General features: G+C 35.9%; 3 protein-coding genes across 9 annotated transcripts in view; 2 read left to right on the top strand and 1 right to left on the bottom strand.

Moving 5' to 3' along the window:
- The window catches only part of LOC148283678 (uncharacterized), a 79,544-nt gene that overhangs the window by 28,360 nt on the left and 26,300 nt on the right, over positions 1-24,884 (top strand). The window lies entirely within an intron of this gene.
- LOC148283683 (uncharacterized) lies at positions 1,374-23,113 on the top strand. Of its 5 annotated transcripts, none has more exons than XM_088243431.1 (3): positions 1,374-1,529; positions 2,914-3,177; positions 4,567-6,349. In XM_088243431.1, exons 2-3 carry the CDS (start codon positions 2,931-2,933, stop codon positions 5,691-5,693), a joined length of 1,374 nt encoding a protein of 457 aa, XP_088099557.1. In that variant the 5' UTR covers positions 1,374-1,529; positions 2,914-2,930; the 3' UTR covers positions 5,694-6,349. The 5 variants fall into 5 exon arrangements, with proteins under 5 accessions (XP_088099557.1, XP_088099555.1, XP_088099558.1 ...); XM_088243429.1 differs by having other exon boundaries at positions 1,374-1,525; XM_088243432.1 differs by having other exon boundaries at positions 1,374-1,525; positions 2,947-3,177.
- Positions 10,973-13,557, bottom strand: LOC148283684 (uncharacterized). Of its 3 annotated transcripts, none has more exons than XM_088243442.1 (3): positions 13,302-13,557; positions 12,492-12,755; positions 10,973-11,715 (listed from the first exon to the last, which is right to left on the bottom strand). In XM_088243442.1, exons 2-3 carry the CDS (start codon positions 12,736-12,738, stop codon positions 11,003-11,005), a joined length of 960 nt encoding a protein of 319 aa, XP_088099568.1. In that variant the 5' UTR covers positions 12,739-12,755; positions 13,302-13,557; the 3' UTR covers positions 10,973-11,002. The 3 variants fall into 3 exon arrangements, with proteins under 3 accessions (XP_088099568.1, XP_088099567.1, XP_088099566.1); XM_088243441.1 differs by lacking the exon at positions 13,302-13,557 and adding an exon at positions 12,940-13,250; XM_088243440.1 differs by lacking the exon at positions 13,302-13,557 and adding an exon at positions 12,936-13,250.

A 24,884-nucleotide genomic window follows, 5' to 3' on the forward strand; every position in this document is an offset into this window, starting at 1 on the left:
AAACATTAAAAATGAGTTTTTGTTGCACTGTCACTCGACAAAATCGTATTGTCAAGAGCTCTTTAAAAGTAAGTATGATATTAATATTTCATCCACTGCGCAGTGCTTACAATAGTTTAAACTGATTAATTATTAAATATCACAAACATTATTGAATTGAATGGTTTGAATTATGTTTTATTTACAGAACGAAGAGGCTGTTGATAATATATCGATATAATAAACCAATACTTTAACCCTAGAGGCTCTTATACTTCACAAAAGTTAACAGATGGAAGAGTTGAGGAAATGAAGGTGTTTAAACATAGGCAGAACGCTTAATGTTACACAGTTTGTAAAGTGGCCACTTCAACCAGCCAGTGACAGTACATAAGCCCAGTAAATACCTAGACTTCCATATGTCCTTCCCAAAATGTTTTCCCTTTGTTGCAACAAATTTTGATTTGAATATCGGATACTTTTTACCATGAGAAATCCCGCTAGTCGAAAAGCTGGTAAGTCATAAAACAGTTTTATTTATTTGTTTCAGAGTTGAGAGACAAAAGAATGCGCCGGACTCTGATCTCCAGTTAATTGACGTGAATTATTTGTCATCACATCATCTGACTTTCTTGGCAAAAATAGCCCGTAATTTTTATTATTTATTCAAAATAAATATACTGAGTAATAATAACAAAGTATTTTATTGAATATTCATATTTTTAAGAAGCTACGTGTTTTTTTGTTTTTTTTTGGTTTGTGTTTTTTTTGTTTCGTTTTTTTTCCTTTTTTTAATTAAAAAAAAAATCAAACAGGTATGTTTAGCTCGTATCAACGTATATATAAGTCACTGCACAACTCTGCTCCGGAATATCTAAGGGAACTATGCATTCCAGACAGGCGTCTCACGCTTAGATCAGCTACGTCTACGGCGAGAGGAAAAGTTATTATATCTCTACGCAAACAGCGCACTAAATTTAGTGAACGCGCATTTGCGGTCGCAGGCCCTATGGCATGGAATGCTCTCCCAGCAGAGGTGCGAGGCTGTGAAAGTGAAGTGATGTTTCGGAAAAAACTTAAAACCCACTTGTTCTCTAAATCATTTGAATAAATCAACACGTGACAACAAAATAAATTGTTTTAATTAAATTACAAATTTAAAAGCTTCAATTAAATTTATTTAACAATAGAATCACCATGTAAAGCGCCCTTGAGGTATTTTATTACGAAAATGGCGCTATATAAGTTATCCATAATAATAATAATAATATATCTCGTATCAATACCTAGTTCCTACCCGTCTTTTATTACCGTCATTTTCTATGGCAACCCTTTCTGCCTCTTAAGTCGCTTTACTTGTTATAGTTCTACGTTATGCCATTACAGCTGTCAAAGGCAGGGAAATAAGTCTAATTTGTGATTGTTCCTTTGATTTGATTGGATCAGGATATATATTTAGTCTGTGATTGCATCTAACCTGGCAGGAATTGATCATACGTATTCTCAATACGAGACGCTTCCAGGCAACACAATTGGAGTCTTAATTGTAGGTAAAACTCTTTCATTATATAGTGTCGTCTCTTATCATCCGGAATATGTTTATGTGAGAAGTGTTTGTTATCGCCGGGTGACGGCGGTGATCTCAATGTAATATACTGTTTAGGGGAGTATTAATACTGGACGATACTGGCTAGGAGCCGAGATATTATCTCCAGACATAGATCAGAAGCACACACAGCGTTTATGGGTGTGTGATACTGGATGTTATGTACTCGCACATCTGGCCGGGAGCCGAAATATTACCTCAGGGTATATACTTAGATCATGACAATGCAGGTAATGCCCGGTAACATTTCAACTCTACACATAATAACAATAAACGTTAAGACAGTTTGAGAATTCGTAGAACAAAAAACCATGCATCGGAAGATTATTTTTATTCATATTGAAATATTTTCAAATATCGTCGCGTTATTTCCCAATACAATGAAAGATTGATTTCATGATGAATTGTGAAAAACAGCTGCTTATTTTACGGGAAACAAGTTTTAATGATAGATATTTTCGACACGTGTGTATATGTCGCATCAATAACAAGTTACCTAGTTCCTACCCGTCGTTTAATACGATCCTTTTCCTTGGCAACCCTTTCTACCTCTCAAGTTCCTATACTTGTTATAGTTTGACGTTATGCGATTGCTATTACGGCTGTCACAGCCCCTGGCTATTACCCTGAGTAGTGAGTAGGTATAATTTGTGATTGTTCCTTTGTTTTACTTGGATCAGGATATATGTCTTTAGTATGTGATTGTATGGGGTGATATTTTGGATCTTTTTTATGCCCTAGAGAGTGATTAATTTGAAGATTTAATTTTATATTTTATTTGCTTCATATAATGGCCACTCTCATGATCAAACGTCAAACAAATACGAACACGTGCAACTAAATATGTATTTTTTTGTTTAGACCATTATTGCGACTTTAAGCATTACCCAAAACACTAACTGAGGTTGAGTTCACCAAACCGTATTAGTTTTTTTTCCGTTTTTGAAGCAGTTTTTTACACCATTTGACGATTAATCATCAATGTGGCCATTACATGAAGCAAAAAAAACTTCAAATTAGTCACTCTCTACGGGGTTGAGAATATCTAGAATACCACCCCTGGTGAGAATTGATCATATGTATTCTGGATATGTCAGGGAACCTTGCTTGCAACATAATAGAAGTTTAAATGAAAGGTTTATCTATTTCATTATGTAGTGCCGTCTCTAATATTGCCCGGTGCCAGCGGTGATCTCAATTGCAATATGCTGTTTAGGGAAGTATTATTACTGGATGGTACGGGAGATCGTCTCTGCTTATCAGCACTTGACTCTTAAAAGGCTGTAACTCTTACTAGATATAATGTTAGTTATTTGTGCGATTTTCAGGATATTAACTATTAAAAATGAAAATCTCTTCAGTGAATATTAAGGCTGAACCGGGGACTGGGGATGTAGAAGGAGACATTCTCCGTACCGGGGAAGGGGCGCCACGTCCCCGTATAAGCCAGGAGCTGAAGGCTGAACCGGTGACCAGCTCTGACCTGCCTAGGATAACCAGTGATATACTTATCTTCACGGAGATGGATTTCGACTACCCCGACATTAAACAAGAGTGTTTAGATTCCTCTCGTAACAGGGAAATACCTTCAAGTAAGTGATACTTCCTTCCACATTATCTGCTCCGAGGTTACGTCTGCGGACTGTGATGGATGATGGTACGCGGAGGACTCGCGCGCAGTTGCACACACGAACTAAGTGTTGTGTTATTCATGCCATCTATCATAAATAAATTATAAATAAAACAAAAGACATACATATAGATAACAAACGAATAAAAGTAACGTTTTAATTGCAAAAAAAATTGATTAACTGAATAAAGTTAAAACAAGTCGTGGAAAATATTCTCTAAAATTGAAGTAATTGGGTTCAGTTAAAATTATATAATATAATAAAGATTTATTTAAAAATATAAATATATGTGTATACAAATGGCAGTAAAACAATATTATGGTGTGGGAAAAAACATTAATTTATGAATAAAAAAATATCCAAAATTCAAACTGAAGGTAAAGAAATATGTGCTTAACAACTTATAAATGAAATATATAAACATTATTATTATTAGAGCACGTATAAATCGAAGATAACTAACATTGGTAGAGTTTTAGTTTTTGTATTTAACCTTTATACCATGAATATAAACCGTGCAAAAATCGCTCGCGGATCTATGATGTTTAATAAATTATGCATTTTGTGCGCTTAAGCTAATACCTAGCGAGTACTTTTGTTTTGGCAACGCCTTAAAATGATTTTAACGAAGCGTCAATCTACTTTTATAAATCAAAACATTCATAACCTATAAAAAATATTAATCGACCCGTGGCAAAATACAAATTATGCTAATAGTTCGTCTTAGTTTTTTTTTTGGCTTTTTCACCTCCTAACCGATAAAATACTATTAGTAATTAAACCAAGGTGTGCTTTAAAGTTCCGTATGGCCAAATAATATTATTTAGTATTAGAATATTATTGACATGTAGTTCAAGCATTGCTGCATTCACGTTGCTTTACTTCTGAGAGCTCAACTGCTATGTTTTTCCACAGTTATGTTTACTGTCATTTGTCATGTATTGGCGAGCTCTTACGCCACTTACGCCAAATTCGATACTCACACCTAACTTAAAATTAATAAATCGTAAAAACTTATTCTGAACTCTGAATTTACAGGAATTGTGGTCAAAAAAATTTGACCTGACCACGGTCGATATAAGTTCTTCATATAAACAATTTCGGGCACAAAATGGAACTGAAAGTTGATATATTATGTTGCATGGTGTGGGTCAATAAATAAAAGATATTCTTTAAAAATATTCATTTTATTCATCTAACTTCATTTGTATTTTTTTCTTAACGAAAAGAACTAGAGAAAAGCCCTGGTGGCTCGTAGAATTATTTGTTTTCCCCAGAGTATACTCAGGTGTGGTTAATTTGAAATAATATTCAAAGAGATCTCATACATTGATCTTGTTTTTGTTTCAGGTTTACAGGCAACCCAAAAGTATATCGCCTGCTCAGAGTGCCAGTATAGTTGTTCGAAGAATAGTATTTTGATACAGCACATGTTTTCGCACACCGGTGAGAAACCATTCTCATGTTCAGAGTGTCAATATATATGTTCTCATAAAAGCCAATTTAAATTTCACATGTTGACGCATACCGGCGAGAAATCATTCTCATGCTCAGAGTGTCAATATGCATGTTCTCGAAAAGAAAGTTTAAAACGACACTTGTTGACTCATACTGGCGAGAAACCATTCTCATGCTTAGAGTGTCAATATACATGTTCTCAAAAACCCCATTTAAAACGACACATGTTGACTCATACTGGCGTAAAATCATTATCATGTTCAGAGTGTCAATATACATGTTCTCATAAAAGCCTATTAAAATTTCATAAGTTGACACATACCGGCGAAAAACCCTTCTCGTGCTCAGAGTGTCAATATGCATGTTCTCGAAAAGGAAGTTTAAAACGACACTTGTTGATTCATACTGGCGAGAAACCATTCTCATGCTCAGAGTGTCTATATACATGTTATCATAAAAGCCTATTAAAATTTCATAAGTTGACACATACCGGCGAAAAACCCTTCTCGTGCTCAGAGTGTCAATATACATGTTCTCGAAAAGGAAGTTTAAAACGACACTTGGTGACTCATACTGGCGAGAAACCATTCTCATGCTTGGAGTGTCAATATACATGCCCCCGTAAAGCCGATTTAAAATCTCACATCTTGACTCATACAGGCGAGAAACCATTCTCATGCTCAGAGTGTCTATATACATGTTCTCATAAAAGGCAATTAAAATTACACAAGTTAAAGCATACCGGCGGGAAACCATTCTCATGCTCAGAGTGCCAATTCAAATGTTCTCGCAAAGCCGATTTAAAACGACACATGTTTTCTCATACCGGCGAGAAATCATTCTCATGCTCAGAGTGTCAATATACATGTTCTCTTAAAGGATATTTGAAACGACACATGTTAACTCATTCTGGTGAGAAACTATTCTCATGCTCAGAGTGCCAATTTAAGAGTGCTCAAAAAGGCAGTTTAAATGTACACACGTTGACTCATAAACAAAATTTAGACTCACGTTGCTGATAAAGTGCATGGGGCTGAATTGAGCGGCCTCGATTACCCCCTCTGCTCGCGGCGGCGCGCGCACACGTGACGGGCAGTGTACCCAGTACGCTTTATAACGTGTGTAATAAAAACATTGAACATTTGGGTTGAAAAACTGTGCAATCAAAACGCAGTATTGATCGTTTGGTGAAAGCTTTTGAAGAAAGAGGCTCTTTAGCTGATAAGCACAAGCCTAGGTCTCTTGCATCCCTTGCATTTACGGTGGCCACACTGAGACGTGATGGCTGCTCACTGAGGTGTGGGAAGTCTGGACCTTGACATCCACACCTCTGTGTTTCTACCACACGTCTCTACGTGGAGGGTATTTTCCTCCCCCTGAGGAAAAATAGCTGCCAGCCACCTTAAAACTGACGCAGCCTTCAAGGATCCAGCTCCACCAGCCCAGCCGCCACCTCCGGGGATCTACACCACACCATCCAGGAATCAAGAGAGTAACAGATTTATTTAAAATCCTCCTTTCCTAATGTAGAGTCTTGGCATTAATTTAAATTATGTTAGCATTATTTTTTTTTTAATACATTAGATTTGTTTTTTTTGTCACTGACTATCTAAAGATACAAAAGCATATAAATGCATTCCAACTTTTATAACTAATATACCATTTTATTAATGACTATACATGTTTTTAATTCTCTCCATCTCTACCACCTTATCACTTTTGAAAGTCAATTTCAACGTAAATAAATACTGTTTTTAATAGACTCTATCTACTTTAATTTATTACACCTCTTGACAGAAAACAGGTTGTGATAAGCTCGTAGCAATACCTAGTAACCTAGTTCCTACCCGTCTTTCAATACTGTCCTTTTCTATGGCAGCCCTTTCTGCCTCTTAGTGGCTTCACTTGTTATATTTCTACTTGTCATTACAGCTGTCAAAGGCAGGGGAATAAGTATAATTTGTGATATTTCCTTTGATTTAATTGGATCAGGATAGCAGGACTGCATCTCACCTGACATAATTGATCATATGAATGCTCGATATGAGACGCTTCCAGGCCACACAATTGGAGTTTTATTTGTAGGTAAAACTCTTTAATTATAATATAGCGTCGTCTCTTATCATCCGGAATATGTTTATGTGAGAAGTGCTTGTTATCGCCGGGTGACGGCGGTGATCGCAATGTCATATACTGTTTAGGGGAGTATTAATACTGGACGATAATGGCTAGGAGCCGAGATATTATCTCCAGACATATAGATCAGAAGCACACACAGCGTTGATGTGAATGTGATACCGGACGGTATGTACTCGCACATCTGGCCGGGAGCTGAGATACTACCTCCGGGTATACACTTAGATCATAAACCTTGATAATGCAGGTAACGCTCGGTAACATTTCAACTCTACACACAGTACCGTCAAACGTGACAATTTTGCCAAGTTTTAACAAACTTTTACAATATCGTAATTTTTTGTATGGGACTACTCCTATCCATTTTGTTGAATAGTGATACTAATTATTCTGAGCATTTTCACAAGTACAAAACGTTTGCTTTTCTTTTATTTATGCAATTTTAGAAGACAAAACATGCTGGGCAAAATTATCTCCACTTGTTGACAATTTTGCCCACTGGGTAATTAACTGTTATTTTTGGTTTTATCATCTTTATCATACGGTTTATTACTACTTTTTGGGCGAAAAAAACTGTTCATGTTTAAACAATAGCATCATTGAGGCATCGCCATTATAAAATCAATGAAAAAAACCGGAGGGCCAAATTGTCAACTATTTCCTCAACTTTTCTATACAATGTGGATTTGTGGGCCAGGGTTGGCACATAATTGGATTTTTAACAAAACCAAAGGAGTTTATCTCTATCCTTTTAATTTGTTCGTGTTTGACTATGCTTAAGCCTTTTTTTTATACAAACCATTTCAGTTCTGATGCAATTTTCGTAATTAAGGGGGCTTGCCCCCAATTTTTCTTTAAATGTGTATGTAGAAAATAACGATTTTTATTTTTACTGTACAGCAGTGCAATTATTCGCTAGATTACCTTTACTTTGAAATTGTATTTTATGTACAGAATTCATAATATTTTGTACGTTTTATTTTCTTCTTTAGACTTAAAAGTATTTATACAAAAAACATTTAAAATAAAAAAATAAGTCTTCACAATTTCACAAAAAGCTGACAAATTTAATTAATAAAACTTTCTAAAATGTGGTTGGATATTCTTACATTTTTTCAAATGGTTTAAATTATTTTTGAGTAATAAAAATAAAAATTGGTTTTGAAAATGGCTCAATTTTGCAGTTTTTAAGATTTACATTGAATTTATATAAACCTTGACGCAAGATTACAGGTTCAGGTAAAGTTTTCACTATGTTCCATCAGCAATATCCTCAACTTGAGACCACACAAAGCTCTATTACGTTTGCGTCTTACAAATGACATAACAATATTAAAATTTATTTCAACAGAGAGGGAAAAAGTTTTCGAGGAGAAATTTGGAAGTCTAGGCATTTACAGGGCTTATGACCTGTCATTGGCTGGTTTAAGTGGCCACTTTACACACTGTGTAACATTCACCATCCTGCCCATGTTTGAACATCCACATTTCCTCAACTCTTCCATCTGTTGACTTTTGTGAAGTGAAAGAGCTGAAACCTTTATCGCGTGGGTGAGATTCATCCGGCTGAACCAAATCACCTACTAGGCAACGCCTGGAAACAATTTTCCAATTTTATACTTCTTCTTTTACCAGGTAGTAATTCAACAATGTTTGATAATGTCCAAATGCTTGCAGACTGGCTGGATTTCCTCCCTAGGGAGTTGTTCATATTTAAATTTATTTCAACAGAGAGGGAAAAAGTTTTCGAGGAGAAATTTAAATTTAAAATTTTAAATTAAAATTTAAAAGAGGAGAAATTTAAATTTAAAATTTAAAATTAAAATGTAAAAATTAACAATATTAAAATTGTGATAGTTGATGCGCTGATAACTTAACCGACATAATATTTGTCATTTTGCGTATCAACAGTGTTAAACTTTACTAAAACGAAAGCGGCTTCTTCACCGTTATTAATTTCAAGCGGATCAGACACCGTTTTTTCGTTTTCCTCGGCCGAAGATTCGGAGGCACGTTGTTCATATTCGTCGTAATGACTTATGATGAACGTCTCGAAATCTGTTGATTCATCAACTGAGTAGGCGTCAAAGTCTGTTGTTTCCGTGTCGCTGTGACGGTTTTTTCAATGTTCTCCTCTATAAGGTGTAAGTATCTTTGATCCCGATGGCAGAGAAAAATCGGATGGATTGTTTACCAATTGCTGTGTGGTATAAAAAGTTTAAATGAACAGAATGACTGGCTTGTCATTTTCAGCGTGTATTTGAGTTGAAACCCCCATTAGATTTTTAAATCTTATTTGTTAAATCTTTGGGAAAAAATCTGATTTATGGGCCAGTTTGAACAAAACATCGCGTTTCCTCGTTTAAAATCATGTTTTTACCATTTACTTCATTTTCTTTTATATTTTCTACTTTGTTTTTTTCTACTTTCTTGGATAATGTTTTTTCTATGGAGTGTGTAGCGACCAACCCTAGACGTGGGCGAAATTGTCAAAACACTAGCTAAGAAATGTAAGACAATTTTGCCCACTTAAATATCTATTGTGTTTGTTCAAATAGATATGCAGAAATACGTTCTATAGCGTCTTCATTATGTATGCAATGAAATATATAAAACTTACTTGCCTCCTTTCAACACAAACTCCGCAACGGCAAAAGTTTTGACAATATTTGTGGATATACACAAACAGACCTTCAAGTTTAACTTCAAATTTCAAGTGATCAACTGCAGCTGGCGGTAAACTAAATATTTAGTTTTGCCATGGAACTATCAAAATATACTTACTAAATGTAATTTTTATGATACCAGTAACTTTTTGGCAGTGGGCCAAATTGTCATAGCTGGGCAAAATTGTCATGTTTGACGGCACCTATATATTTAATTGTGGTACGACAAATGTGTGTTTATTTGTATGAGAGTACGTGCAGAGGTGTATTTGTGTGGTAATAAGTATTCAGGTGTGTGTAAGTGTGAGCATCATTAAAAAGCAAGTGAGATTGTATCGCAGCCAGAAAGAATGAGTCTTAAGTTATTTTGAAATAAATGTATGTTTGTATAATATGTAAATATTTAGGATGATTATTTTAGAACATCAATAATGGAAGTGATTTGTTCAAAAAAAAAAATTAAAAAGTTAAATATAAAAAAAATTGTATTTGAATCGAATTCGATTGAAAAATGAATAATTTTTACAAAACCAACTAAAAGTTCTTTTTGTACCGCCATACCGAGTCGTGAGATATATCGAGATCTAGTCGTTGCCCATTTTCAGTATAGAAAGTAATTGCTCAGTTGATTGGTGAATTCTTCGCAGCATTTGTTTTATATTTCTTTATTTGAAACAAGGGCGTATGCCTTGTACGGCAATGTACTTGGGCTTTATGAGTCGACGTGTGTACTTTTGAATGCTTTTTGAGCACATTTTAGTTAGCACACCGAGCATGAGTAGTTTATGCCGAAATGAAGTACAGTAAATAAATCACTGAAATTACTTGGCTTCATAAACAGAATATCCTCTGATTTTACTAATGTCCGTACAATCAAAACTCTTTATTGCTCAACTGTTCGCCCTCTTCTTGAATATGCCTCAGTGGTCTGGTCTCCATTCTATGTCAATCGCATAAATCACATTGAATCAGTCCAACATCGCTTGCTTCGAAAAATAGCGTGGATGCTTGGACTAGAGAGAGATAATTATTCTTACGCTGAAATAGAGTCAATGTTAAATATTTCTAGTCTACAAAAACGTAGAACTAATATTGACTCCATATATATGTTCGGCATACTAAATGGTATAATCGATGTTCCATCATTACTGGGACAAGTAAAATTCAATATTCCGACTCGTAGATTGAGAAACAGTGAAGTACTGTTCATCGATCAGCATGGAACAAACTATGGCCTAAATTCTCCAATGACCCGCCTTTGTCGTATTGTTAACTCAAGACAGGATCTGGACTTTTTTGGTTTAAGTTTACAACGATTTAAACGAGCACTAAATAAATAGTCCAGATCTTGTCTCGATGTCCCTTATGTTTGTCAATGCTTCTTTCTTTTTTCTTTAAATGTTTTAAACTACTCTTTTATTGTAATATTTAAACCTTATAAATTGTATACATGGACTATGTCCTATAATAAATAAATAAATAAATGAGTAAACATGTGTCGTTTTAAATCTATTTTTCGAGAACATTTAAATTGAGCATGAGAATGATTTTTCACTAATATGAGATAACATATGTGATTTTAATTGGCCTTTTTGAGAACACGTATACTGGCACTCTGAGCATGAGAATGGTTTCTCGCCAGTGTGAGTCAACATGTGTCGTTTCAAATCTCCTTTTCGGGAGCATTTATATTGACACTCTGAGCATGAGAATGGTTTCTCGCTGGTATGTGTCAACTTATGTAATTTTAATTGGCTTTTATGAGAACATGTATATTGGCACTCTGAGCATGAGAATGGTTTTTCCCCAGTATGAGTGAACATGTGTGATTTTAAATCGCATTTTTGAGAACATGTGTATTGACACTCTGAACATGAGAATGGTATCTCGCCAGTATGAGTGAACACGTGTAATTTTAAGTGCCATTTTCGAGAACATGTATATTGACACATTGAGCATGAGAATGGTTTCTCGCCAGTATGCGTCAACATGTGGGAATTTAAATGGGGTTTTCGAGAACATGTAAATTGACACTCTGAGCACGAGAATAGTTTTTCACCGGTATGTGCCAACTTATGTAATTTTAATTGGCTTTTATGAGAACATGTATATTGGCACTCTAAGCATGAGCATGGTTTCTGACCAGAATGAGTAAACATGTGTCGTTTTAAATCTCCATTCAGAGCACATTTAAATTGGCACTCTGAGCAGGCGATATATTTCTGGCTTGCCTGTAAACCTGAAACAAAAACAAGATAAATGTATGGAATCTCTTTGAATATTATTTTAAACTAACCACGCCCGAGTATACTCTGAGGAAAATAAATCATTTTACGAGCCACAAGGGCTTTTCTCTAGTTATTACAAATTAAGCAAGATAAATAATATTGAATATTTTCAAAAGAATTTCTTGGTCGTTATGGCGGAGTTTTTGAGGGATGATCAAATTGAACAACTTTTAGAAGATAATATCAAGAGTCTGGCTCTGAATTCGATCATCATGATGCAACAGCTGCCTGTGATTATGTTTTTTTAAGAATTGTTAATATTATACACAAATATCATCGATTTTAAAATTTTAAAGGTTTGTTTTGAAATATGGTTCGTTTGTTTGAATTTTCTTGATTGAATTCAAATAAGACGCTGCTACAGTAGTTGATGTGTGGTTCAATAATTTTGTTTTAATAATTTCAGAAGAATCCTTATCAACAAATCTTTTTTATTTTCATTTTAGGGTTTCGATAAAATGTTAATTTCAAATTGATCATTTCACCCAAATATATAATTTCACTAACTTCATTAAGTTTTAAATTTTACATTACAATTGACAACGTTACTTCGACTCATTTGGTTTCTATATTCATATGTGTTTTGTTTAATTTATGATAAAAAGCATCAATAACCAAACTCTCAGTTCGCATGCGCAACTTTGCGCGAGGCCTCCGCGTATCATCATCCATCACAGTCCGCAGACGTAACCTCGGAGCAGATAATGTGGAAGGAAGTATCACTTACTTGAAGGTATTTCCCTGTTACGCGAGGAATCTAAACACTCTTGTTTGATGTCAGGGTAGTCGAAATCCATCTCCGTGAAGATTAGAATATCACTGGTTATCCTAGGCAGGTCAGAACTGGTCCCCGGTTCAGCCTTCACCTCCTGGCTTATACGGGGACGTGGCGCCCCTTCCCCGGTACGGAGAATGTCTCCTTCTACATCGCCAGTCCCCGGTTCAGCCTTAATATTCACTGAAGCGATTTCCATTTTTAATAGTTAATATCCTGAAAAGTGTATACACGGAGGTAATATCTCGGCTCTTAGCCAGTATCGTCCAGTATTAATACTCTCCTTAACAGTATATTACATTGAGATCACCGCCGTCACCCGGCGATAACAAGCCCTTCTCACATAATCATACTCCGGATGATAAGAGACGACTCTATATAATCAAAGAGGTTTACCTACAATTAAAACTCCAATTGTGTTGCCTGGAAGCGTCTCGTATCCAGAATACATATGATCAATTCCTGCCAGGTGAGATGCAATCACAGACATAATATATATCCTGATCCAATTGAATCAAAATAACAATCACAAATTTTGCTTATTTCCTTGCCTTTGACAGCTGTAATAGCAAGCAGACATAACGTGGAAACAAGTTAAGCAACTTAAAAGGCAAAAAGGGTTGCCATAGAAATAACAGAATTAAAAGTCGGGTAGGAACTTGTTAACTTGGCATTGATACTTTGCATTTCTGCAGGTGACGAAAAATTACCATAAACTTCAAGACTTCAAACGTTTTATACGGATAAAATGTATATTGACACCTTAAATTTCAATCCTGACAGCTACATGTGAAGCACAGGGCTTGCGGGTTGTTTTTCTTAAGAAATTCGCCCACTAACTCTGCATCCCCAACCGCAGCCCAATGCGTGACAGTAAAACGATAACAAAATAAGTTAACCGGTACTCGGCCAACGAAGCTTATCTTCTACCAGAAAGCTGACCGCCGACCCAACCATACATGTTGACAAAGCGAAGGGATAATCTGAATAATAAAAACCGACGTACGTCACAAGCTCAAGGGGCAATGATTAGTTATATTTATTACTACTAGCACCATCTGGCGATAACTATCGCAAAGTAATCGCTTCGAATACAAATAAATATCAAATTGTTGTCAAAATAAAATAATAAAAAATATCTGCACTGTTTGATTACTGTAGACAGAAGGGCAGGTGTTTTATTAAACGTTGAAGGTATCGTGTTTAAATTGGCTTATGACTACAGACATTTTCACGTATAAAGCCATCTTAATTTTCAAATAAGTATTTCGTTATTAAAAAATACATTAGGTATAAATCAAAGAAGCTCGAAGTGGGGTGGACAGGAAAAAAGGTGGATTCTATCAATACATTTTTTTCTGAACTACACATCATTTACCTAAAAAAGTATTTTGCATTCTTCTTATAGACGATTTTTTAAATAGAGATGAAAAAATCCTAAAACATTTATAGTCCATCATTTATTGTATTTTGAGGATTTTTTAAAATAAGGTTTTTTGAATTGTTTTTTGTAATTTAAATAAAATTGACAAAAATTAATGTGTTATGTCCACTTATTATGCATATTGAATTTTCAAATATGGTTTAGTTTTTTGGGGTAACTCTAATAATGTTCAGGAAGTTTTTAAAATTCAGAAAAGATGTGTTAGGAAAATTGTAAATGCCAAATTGCCCGGCAACATGCAGACCGATTTTTGTTAGATTTAATTTACTAAGGATGATTCAAATTTTAAGACAGCAAGACCAAGTGATAGGGTGATAAGATAAGTTTTTTATTAATATCCCTACAGAGATGAGGTAGAATTTTTTTCAAATTCAGGATTATGGATATTCGAGCGTTTACAGGGCTTATGACCTGTCATTGGCTGGGTTAAGTGGCCACTTTACGTACTACAACATTCCCCATTCCGCTTATTAGCGAATATCGACACAGGTAACATTTTTGATTTTTGTATATATGTTATTAAATGAGAAACCATTCACAAGCGTGTTGGAGCGCCATCTATGTATTGATATTGAAGTTAAGTATTTTTAATTAGCAATGTTACCTGTGTCGATATTCGCTAATAAGCGGAATGGGGAATGTTGTAGTACGTAAAGTGGCCACTTAACCCAGCCAATGACAGGTCATAAGCCCTGTAAACGCTCGAATATCCATAATCCTGATTTTGAAAAAAATTCTTCCTCATCTCTGTAGGGATATCAATAAAAAATATATACCTACTCCCCCTTGGGAGAAATCCAGATTTGTGTATGTACAAAATACACGTACCAAAAATAATGTTGTGATAAGATAAGGATCAACTCCTAGATAAATGTAAAAAAAACAGAGAGAGCTTCGCCAGCCATCTCACAGAGAACGCTAATAAAAAATGTTTTACTAGAAATATTGTATCCAATTTAGAAATTATCTTTATTTTAATTATGTTTTAATAAACCATAACATGCTCCACGCTCATAATGTTTGCTTCATCTGTCCAAATAATGTAAATAATATAAACACCCTGATTTTCTAATTGATTATGTTGTAATTATAAGAACTCTTAATTAAGTGTTTAGGTTAACTATTATCATAGATAACATTTCCATTTCTCTACAAATTATCAATAAAAATAAACGATATTCTCAAGTAAATAAAACCTATTGTCTTTGTTTACTAACACTATACCGTACTAAGTATCTTTGTAATTCTAATATATTTAGGTTTTAAAAATATAATTAAAATTGTTTTAAAAAAAAAACGAAAAAAAGGGAAGAGGCGATAATAAAAGAATACTTAACATTACGTGGGATGGAATTGTCCATATTAAATAATATACATTCCATCTGGCAAAGGAAAAGAGTGGCCTAGAGCTAACAACAAATAGGGAGAGAGATACAACCCCCTCCCCACCAAAAGGCTCCCATAAAAATGCTATTAAAACAGTACAAGGGAATTTAGTATCTCGCATCCCTTGCATTTATGCTGGCCACACTGAGACGTGGAGGCTCTCTCACTGAGACTTGGGAACTCTGGACCCTGACATCCACACATAGGCGTGGAGGGTATTTTCCTCCCCCGAGGAAAAATAGCTGGCAGCTACCTTAAGACTAACACAGCCTTCAAGGATCCAGTTCCACCAGCCCAGCCTGCCACCTCCTGGAACGAACACCACACCATATCCAGGAATCAAGACCGAACCATTAACTCATCAACATCACGCCAAATGAGAGTAACAGATTTATTTTAAATCCTCCTTTCTTAAGGTAGAGTCTTAGCATTTATTTAAATTAAGTAAGCATTATTTTAGTTTTAATACATTTGATTTTTAATCCATAATACGTTAACAATATTTTGAGTTTGTCCAAATTTTTTGTAGACAAGAACTGGATTCAACTCCCTGGGGAGCTGTTTATATTAACATATTACAACATTGTTGATAAATTACCTGGTCCATGAAGAAGTATAGAAACTGAAAAAATAATATTTTCAGGCGTTGCCTAGTATGTAGGTGAAATAATTCAATTGGATGAATCTCACCCGCATAAATAAAGGTTTCAGCTCTTTAACTTTACAAACATTAACAGATGAAAGAATTGAAGGAATATAGATGTTCAAATATAGGCAGAATGGTGAATGTTACACAGTGTGTAAAGTGGCCTTTTAAACCAGCCATTGACAGGTCATAAGCCCTGTAGATGCCTAGACTTCTATATTACCTTCTCTTAAATGTTCTTCATGTCTGTTGTAATATGTTAACATAATACGTTACATAATAATCGGATAGGGTGGTGTTTTCAAAACAAATATTTTACCGGTCGAAAAAATACAAAAATGAATTATAAAAACTATTTTGACCAAACCGTTTACTTTTCCCCCTGTTCAATTATTTAAATAAAATTAAGGTCTTAGATATAAAAATTGTTATATAAAAAAGATTGCTTGCTTCAAATACATAAAGACAAAATAAATAGTAATGTTTCTAGGTCTCAAAACGTAATTACGCGACCTAGAACAGGTGGTAACACCTTAATTCCTAAATTTTAAGCAATTACAGCACAACATTATTATACTTACGGAGGAATATATTTTTTTAATGAAATGAACAAAGATAATGAAAAGTACAGTCAGGAATACAATATATTTAAGAAAGAAGTGAAAAGTTACGTTTATAATTCTTCTTCATGTAGCACTGATTAAAAACACCGTTTATATATATTTTTTGTGATTTGTATATGTTATCTTTAAAATATTCTCACTCCTCATTATGTACACAAGAATTATTTATTTCTTTTACGTAATGGGAAAAGTTCATGTTTATATATGTATTAGATTAATGTAGTTAATTGTATTTAGTAGTAATATTTTTTTTTAACATTTTTTGGTTCGTGTACGTGTAAGTAAAAATAAATTGCAGTCATCTGCAGGCGTTTACTAGTACTTAATTTAACTCGGATGAGTCTTAACTACATAAAATAAAGTAATCTGCTAATTAAATACTTAACTTCAATATCAATGCATAGATGGCGCTTCCAACTCGCTTGTGGATGGGTTCTTGATTCGTAGCATATATACAAAAACCAAAAATGTTACCTGGTGTGGATATTCGCTAAAAATAAGCGTAATGGGGAATGTTGTAGTACCTACATAAAGTGGCCACATAACCCAGCCAATGACAGGTCATAAGCCCTGTAAACGCTCGAATATCCATAATCCTAAATCTTGAATTTGAAAAAATTCTACCTCATCTCTGTAGGGATTTAAATAAAAAATTATTTGTTATCTAAATAAAAATGTATTTTTTTTTGTCACTGACTATCTTTTATGCATTCCAACTTTTATAACTAATATAACTTGTAATTGATAACTATATACCTGTTTGTACTTCTCTCCACCTCTCTATCTCTCTACCACCATATCACTTATTCCTAGTTCCTAACCGTCTTTTAATACTGTCCTTTTCTATGGCAGCCCTTTATGCCTCTTAAGTTGCTTTACTTGTTATAGTTCAACGTTATGTCATTACAGCTGTCAAAGGCAAGGAAATAAGTATAGTTTGTAATTGTTCCTTTGATTCAGTTGGATCAGGATATATATTTAGTCTGTGATTGCATCTCACCCGGCAGGAATTGATCATATGTATTCTCGATACGAGACGTTCCAGGCAACACTATTGAAGTTTTAATTGTAGGTAAAACTCTTTAATTATAATATAGCGTCGTCTCTTATCATCCGGAGTATGTTTATGTGAGAAGTGCTTGTTATCGCCGGGTGACGGCGGTGATCGCAATGTAATATACTGTTTAGGGGAGTATTAATACTGGACGATACTGGCTAGGAGCCGAGATATTATCTCCAGACATATAGATCAGAAGCACACACAGCGTTGATGTGAATGTGATGCTGGATGGTATGTACTCGCACATCTGGCCGGGAGCCGAGATATTACCTCCGGGCATATACTTAGATCATATACCATGACAATGCAGGTAATGCTCGGTAACATTTCAACCCTACCTACAGTGACAATTAACATTAAACATAGGTTTATACAACTTACAAGATATATTGAATGACTGACATGAAGAGTTCTAGAGATCGTCTCAGCTTCGTAGATCATATCATCAGTTGACTCTTATAAGGATTTTTATTTATTTAATGCACAAAATACACAATTTTATCATAAAGCACAATCATATTTTTTTATGTCCCGACTAGTTAGAAAATTCCGTGTTAAGTCGGGACTCTTTTATAAATAAATCAAAAACATGTATAAACATATCAATCAACATACTTACAAAATATTCAAAACAATATTCAAAAAATTTCTTCTTCTTTTCCACGTCCGCTCTTAAGTGGAGCATGTGGACATTACCAGTTGCCTCCAGGAAACCCTACCGCCAGCCAGCATTTTTGTCTCTTCCCACGTAAATCCAGCGCCCCTTAATTCCGCCGAATAAAGTCTAAGGATCGTCATTGACGGCCTTCCAGAACGGCGTGAGCCCGCAGGTTTAAAGAAGAGGCAACTTGGGTTTAGGTTCTCCTGAGGCATGCGCAGCACATGTACGATCATTGCACTTCACAAGAAAGGCGATCCATTAGAGTGAAATAATTACCGCGGAATAACCGGAATGCTGAGCGTTCCAGGAATGATTCTTGCGCACATAATCTTGGGCAGAATGCGAGCTCCTGTACTGCAGATTCTGAGAGTCAACCAAACTGGTTTTATTCCCAGTAAGTCGTGTGCGGACCATATCCATAACATAAGATGCATTCTCCAGCAGAGCAATGAAATAAAATCACCCCTTGCGTGTTGCGTCATTGACTACGAGAAAGCATTCGATAGTCCGCATCAACCATCTCTTTGGAAAATTATCGATGCGGATGGTATTCTTCCAAAGATTATTGGTGTCATAAAAGCGCTCCACATAGATAGCAATTGTCGTGTTCGAATCGGAAACTCTTTGACTGATTGGTTCGGGGTCTCCACTGGAGTGAGGCGAGGCTGCGTCCTTCCATCGTTCATATTCATCATACTGATGGATTTTATCTTATGCAAATCTATACCACCTGATCGAGGTGTAGAAGTGAACTCCCCCCTAAAGTTGTGCGACTTGGAGTATGCAGATGATGCAGTTCTTTTTGAAAAGTCTGTTGGTGATTTTCAGGAAATTGAAGACACACTGCAGGAAAACTCAACTCGTCTGGGTCTTAATATTGATACAAAAAAGACTCAGATTATGTGCAACAAATCCTGTCCTGACCCTGGTTAACCTCTCTATAATAATGGACAGAGGATTGAGAAAGTTAACAGCTTTCAATACTTGGGAGTTCACATAACTGAGTATGGAAGCATGCGCTATTAGCTCACAATCCGCCTAGGAACTGCTAAAGCAACTTTTAACATGATGCGTGTTGTCTGGAACTTAAGTCTATGCTCTGTCAAAACAAAATGCCGATTATTTAACCCTTAACAAAGCTTAAAACACCAAACTTCTGAGTTTTGAGAGTAAGTGCTTAAGAAGAATATTAGGTATAAGGTGATCATAACTAACATTGAAGTCCGAGAACGGACGCAGCAGCCTCCTATATACAAAATAATAATAGAAAAATATATAAATTATTTGTAACTCTTACTATATATAATATAAAAAAATTGTGCAATTTTCAGGATATTTCCCATTAAAAATGAAAATCGCTTCAGTGAATATCAAGGCTGAACCGGGAACTGGCGATGTACGAGAAATTCTCCGTACCGGGGAAGGAGTGCCACGTCACTGTATAAGCCATGTGGTGAAGACTGAACCGGGAGCTGGCGATGTAGGAGAAATTCTCCTAACCGGGGAAGGAGCACCACGTCACTGTATAAGCGCTATGGTGAAGGCTGAACCGAGAGCTGGTGATGTAGGAGAAATTCTCCGTACCGGGGAAGGAGCGCTTTGTCACTGTATAAGCCATGTGGTGAAGACTGAACCGGGAGCTGGCAATGTAGGAGAAATTCTCCGTACCGGGGAAGGAGCGCCTTGTCACTGTATAAGCCATGTGGTGAAGACTGAACCGGGAGCTGGCGATGTAGGAGAAATTCCCCGTACCGGGGAAAGAGCGCCACGTCTCTGTATAAGCCATGTGGTGAAGACTGAACCGGGAGCTGGCAATGTAGGAGAAATTCTCCGTACCGGGGAAGGAGCGCCTTGTCACTGTATAAGCCATGTGGTGAAGACTGAACCGGGAGCTGGCAATGTAGGAGAAATTCTCCGTACCGGGGAAGGAGCCCCACGTTACTGTATAAGCCAGGCGGTGAAGGCTGAACCGGGGACCAGTTCTAACCTGCCTTGGACAACAAGTGATATAAATATCTTCACGAAAATGGACAACTATCCCGACGTTAAACAAGGATGTTGGAATTCCTCGCGTAACAGGGAAATACCTCCAAGTAAGTGATACTTTCTTCCACATTATCTGCTCCGAGGTTACGTCTGCGGACTGTGATGGATGATGGTACGACAAATGATATATTTGGGTCTAATGATGTATTAGAAACATACATCAAAACTCTAAAATGGAATTGGAAAAGATTGAAAAAATTTTTGGAAGTACTGCAAGGTTTAATGATAAGGATCCTTGCGAAACGATTTACAAAACCATTATTGAATGAAACATTTACTACTGTAGCAGCATATTTTTATATATATTTAATTAATGATGCCTTATAAATGCAAAAAAACCTAGTGGCTCGTAGCATTATTTATTTTCTCCCGAGTATATTCGGGAGTACCACTAGGAGTAGTTAGTTATCTCGGGTGTGGAAATTTTAATTCGGAAAGAGATTTCAAACATTGTTCATGTTTTTGTTTCAGGTTTACAAGCAACCCAGGAATATTTTGCCTGTTCAGAGTGCCAATATAAATGTCCTCAAAAAAGCGATTTAAAACGACACGTGTTGACTCATATCAAAAAGAAACCATTCTCGTGCTCAGTGTGCCAATTTACGTGTTCTCATAAAAGCAATTTAAAAACACACATGTTGACGCATACCGGCGAGAAATCATTCTCATGCTCGGAGTGCCAAATAAAATGTTATCGAAGAGGCGATTTAAAACGGCACATGTTGACTCATAGTGGCGAGAAACCATTCTCCTGCTCAGAGTGCCAATATAGATGTTCTCGAAAAGAAGATTTAAAACAACACATGTTGACTCATACTGACGAGAAACCATTCTCATGCTCAAAGTGTCAATTTAAATGTTCACGAAAATACAGTTTGAAATCACACATGTCCACTCATACTGGTGAGAAACCATTTTCATGTTTAGAGTGCCAACATACGTTCTCTCGTAAATTCCATTTAAAATCACACATGTTGACTCATACAGGCGAGAAACTATTCTCATGCTTGGAGTGCCAATTTAAATGTTCGAGAAATGGCGTTTTAAAACGACACATGTTGACTCATACTGGCGAAAAACCATTCTCATGCTCAGAGTGCAAATTTAAATGTTCTCAAAAAAGAGATTTAAAACGGCACATGTTTACTCACACTGGCGAGAAACCATTCTCATGCTCAGAGTGCCAATATAAATGTTATCGAAAATGCGATTTAAAACGACACATGTTTACTCATTCCGGCAGAAACTATTCTAATGCTCAAAGTGCCGATTGAAATGTTCTCGAAAAAGCAGTTTAAAAGTACACATGTTGGCTAATAAACAAAATGTTCACTCGTGTTGCAGATAAACCATTCTCATGCTCAGCTTTATCAGCAATAATTTATTCGGTATCGCAAAAAAACCCCGAAAAACAAGATGTGATCAATATAGGACACTAAGCTTGCATCACATGCATCTAAAATATTGACAAATATCATAATGAAACGAGCAGAAAGAAACATTAATAGTATGCTCTCGAAAGATCAGATTGGCTTTAGGAGGGGTATGGGTAATAGAGATACAGTATTGTGTTTGAGACTTCTTCTGAAGAAAAGAATCAGAAAGAACAAATATACAAACATAGCTGTAACGTACGCGTTAACACGATTTTGTGCTGGTTCGTCACCCGCGTCTTGCGCAGTCACGCTTCCCGGCGTAAGTGAGAAGCCGCCCTCCCAAACAGAGTCCAAGATAAAGTCGGAAGGTAGGGGCGCAGCTGCGGCGACTTCAAGTCAACCTCGATAGCCCTGAAAATGACTTTCCACCCGGTTCAAGTGGCGTGGAGAGGCGAAGGCAGTCAGCTGGCAAGGCGGGGCGAAGAGCGAAGAACGTGGAGCACACCGGTCGGAGAACTCAATGAAACACGTGTTAACTGTGCAGAGTTAGGAATTCGACTGATGTTTTCCTCAAAATTACACATATTATTAAGCGGAGCGCGTGCATTGCTTTGCTATTGCTAGATTTGAATACAAACTCTGGAGGCATCTTGTTTAGCTGCCAGACGAGCCCTTTTTTTTCATAGAACATACCAGCCTTCTATTTGTGACATTGGTTCTCAATCTCTAGTCTACGAAGCTGAGATAGGGCCTTAGATTATTCCAACCCATCGTCTTTTTATCTGCTTGGAATTCGTCGTAAGTAAAACATGTAGCCATCTTTGGATATCCAAACGACATATTAAAATGTTTGTTGAAGTAGTAACGGTATGTTTCGTGGGATATATTGTTAGACAAATGATCCTCGTTGTAAATTTTGTGAATTCTCGACAAGTTTAACTCATCAGACTGGTAGATTTTTGGCTTTCGTGTAAATTGTAGTGGCCCTTCTTGCCATTTACATCGTCAAAACTGAACTGACAAAATTATGAAATGAATGACACGATGATGCAATGCAAAATGGCGGTCGGCGTTGTCTGTAGACATTCACCATTATTTCCTGGAATGCGTGTGACACCAGTCGTTCTATTCGTGCAGCTGTCTTTTTAAAATCAATTTATCTTGAGACTGTCTGCGTTATTGCGCAGTTTGTAAATGTAAAAAAGACTATATCGAATCGAATGGCGTAGTTAGTTTGAACTGGTCAAATTTTGGACGTTCAGCATTATCGCAGTGGACCCTTCAAATGTACTCGTATAAATACAAATTAATATATTACACTATCTTAACTCATTGTTTTTTTTTCATATACACAACCCTCTAATCTAAAAGAATTGTAAAAAAATGTACTACATTTGGTTCAAATTAAATAAAACCTTTTTTTAACCTTCCCTCACGAAGCATCTAAAAATTACACACGATCCGAACGGGGGGACCAAACGACCCCAGCGCCTTCTTGTATATGGCGTCAGGAGAATAAAACGTTGGAAGAGTTTATGGCCGTGTAATAATTTATTCAAGTTTTCGCGTACACATATTTGACTCATTCGTGTATTTTATTCATTTTTTTAGTTTGCCGAGTGCTTATGTACATAAAGCGAAGTGACCCTTGCATTATATACGTTTTTTTTTGTTTTTATAAAAGATAAAAAAAACTGCCATTTTAAAATTTGATTCAATAATTTAATTGAAGGAAAATGCTTCTTTCTCTTCTTCTTCTCTTCTTTAGGTTGTAGATTTTAAATGCGTTAGTGTGAGTATTGCGAACGCGCTAGCTTTTGTTAAATAACCAGTATGTCGGTTTCCTCTATCTTTCCGCTTTGTCAGAATGGTTGGTTAGGTCGGTGGGGCACGGGTCAGCTGTCAGGTAGCAGATTAGCTCCGTTGGCCGAGTGCCGGGTTAACCTGCAAGTTATGATTTGTACCGTTACAGGACTGCGGGTAGTATGCAGAGTTTGTGGTGCGAATTTCGATAGAAAAACAACCCGTGCTTCGCAGGCAGCTGTCTTTATTGAAATTTTATGTGTCCGAATACAACTTCTCAGTATAAATATTCGAGGTCCTAGAGTTGATGGTAATTTTTCATCACCCGCAAAATAGCAAAGCATGAAAAGGTTACACTAATTCCTATTGAAATTTTTTTAAATATCGCCGCGTTATTTCCCAATACAAATAAAGGTTAACTTTATTTATTTATTATCCTATATATACGGCCTAAGCCAATTACAACAGTTACATGAAGAAACATAAATGCAAGAAACTGAACAAAAAGAACATAAAACTATTTAGCAAAGACAAACAAGGGCAAAACAATAATTGTATACAATATATGAAAAAAAACGAAAGACCAAAAACTTTGAGCTAAACCACGCCAATCCAACTTCATCCCACACTGTTTAGTCGTGAAGAGATCTACGAAAAGCCGGAAGATCTATCCCAAAAAATTCCAAGTCGTTTGATGAATTGACTAATTTACACATTCTGGACATTGGGGCATACAAACCAAAGTTGCTCTTAGAAGATTTTATAAATAGCAGATTTTGACTTCTGGTGACACGGTTGGGAACATGAAAAGAAATTGATTGCAACAGAGATGGGACATCACTTAAAGCATTAAGTATTTTGAAAATGCATATAAGGTCCATCTCAGTTCTACGTCTCTCCAATGAAGACAGATTGAGAGATTGCTCTATTTCAAAATAGAAATAATTACCCCTTTGTAATCCGAGCAACCATGCCACTTTTCTTAAAAAACGGTGTTGGACAGACTCGATATGGTCAATATAAGTCCTGTAGAATGGAGACCAAATAGGAGAAGCGTATTCTAGATGGGGTCGAACTAGTGAGCAATAAAGAGTTTTGATGGTATTAATATTTTTGAAGTCCGTCTATATTGTATATGTTGATAAAACCGAGAAGTTTGAGAGATTTGTTTACAATATTATCAATGTGTTCACGATAGGAGAGTTTACTACTGACGAAACCATTGAAAGGGAAGTATTTTTTAGTTTGTAGTTGAATTGTATAGGTTTTTTTCGTCGCGAGAAAGATATTATTTTACATT

Source organism: Micrasema longulum, unplaced genomic scaffold (genome assembly GCF_059751315.1).
Source record: "Micrasema longulum isolate JH-2025_06_02 unplaced genomic scaffold, ASM5975131v1 h1tg000211l, whole genome shotgun sequence".
In the NCBI taxonomy this organism is placed as follows: Eukaryota; Metazoa; Arthropoda; class Insecta; order Trichoptera; family Brachycentridae; genus Micrasema; species Micrasema longulum.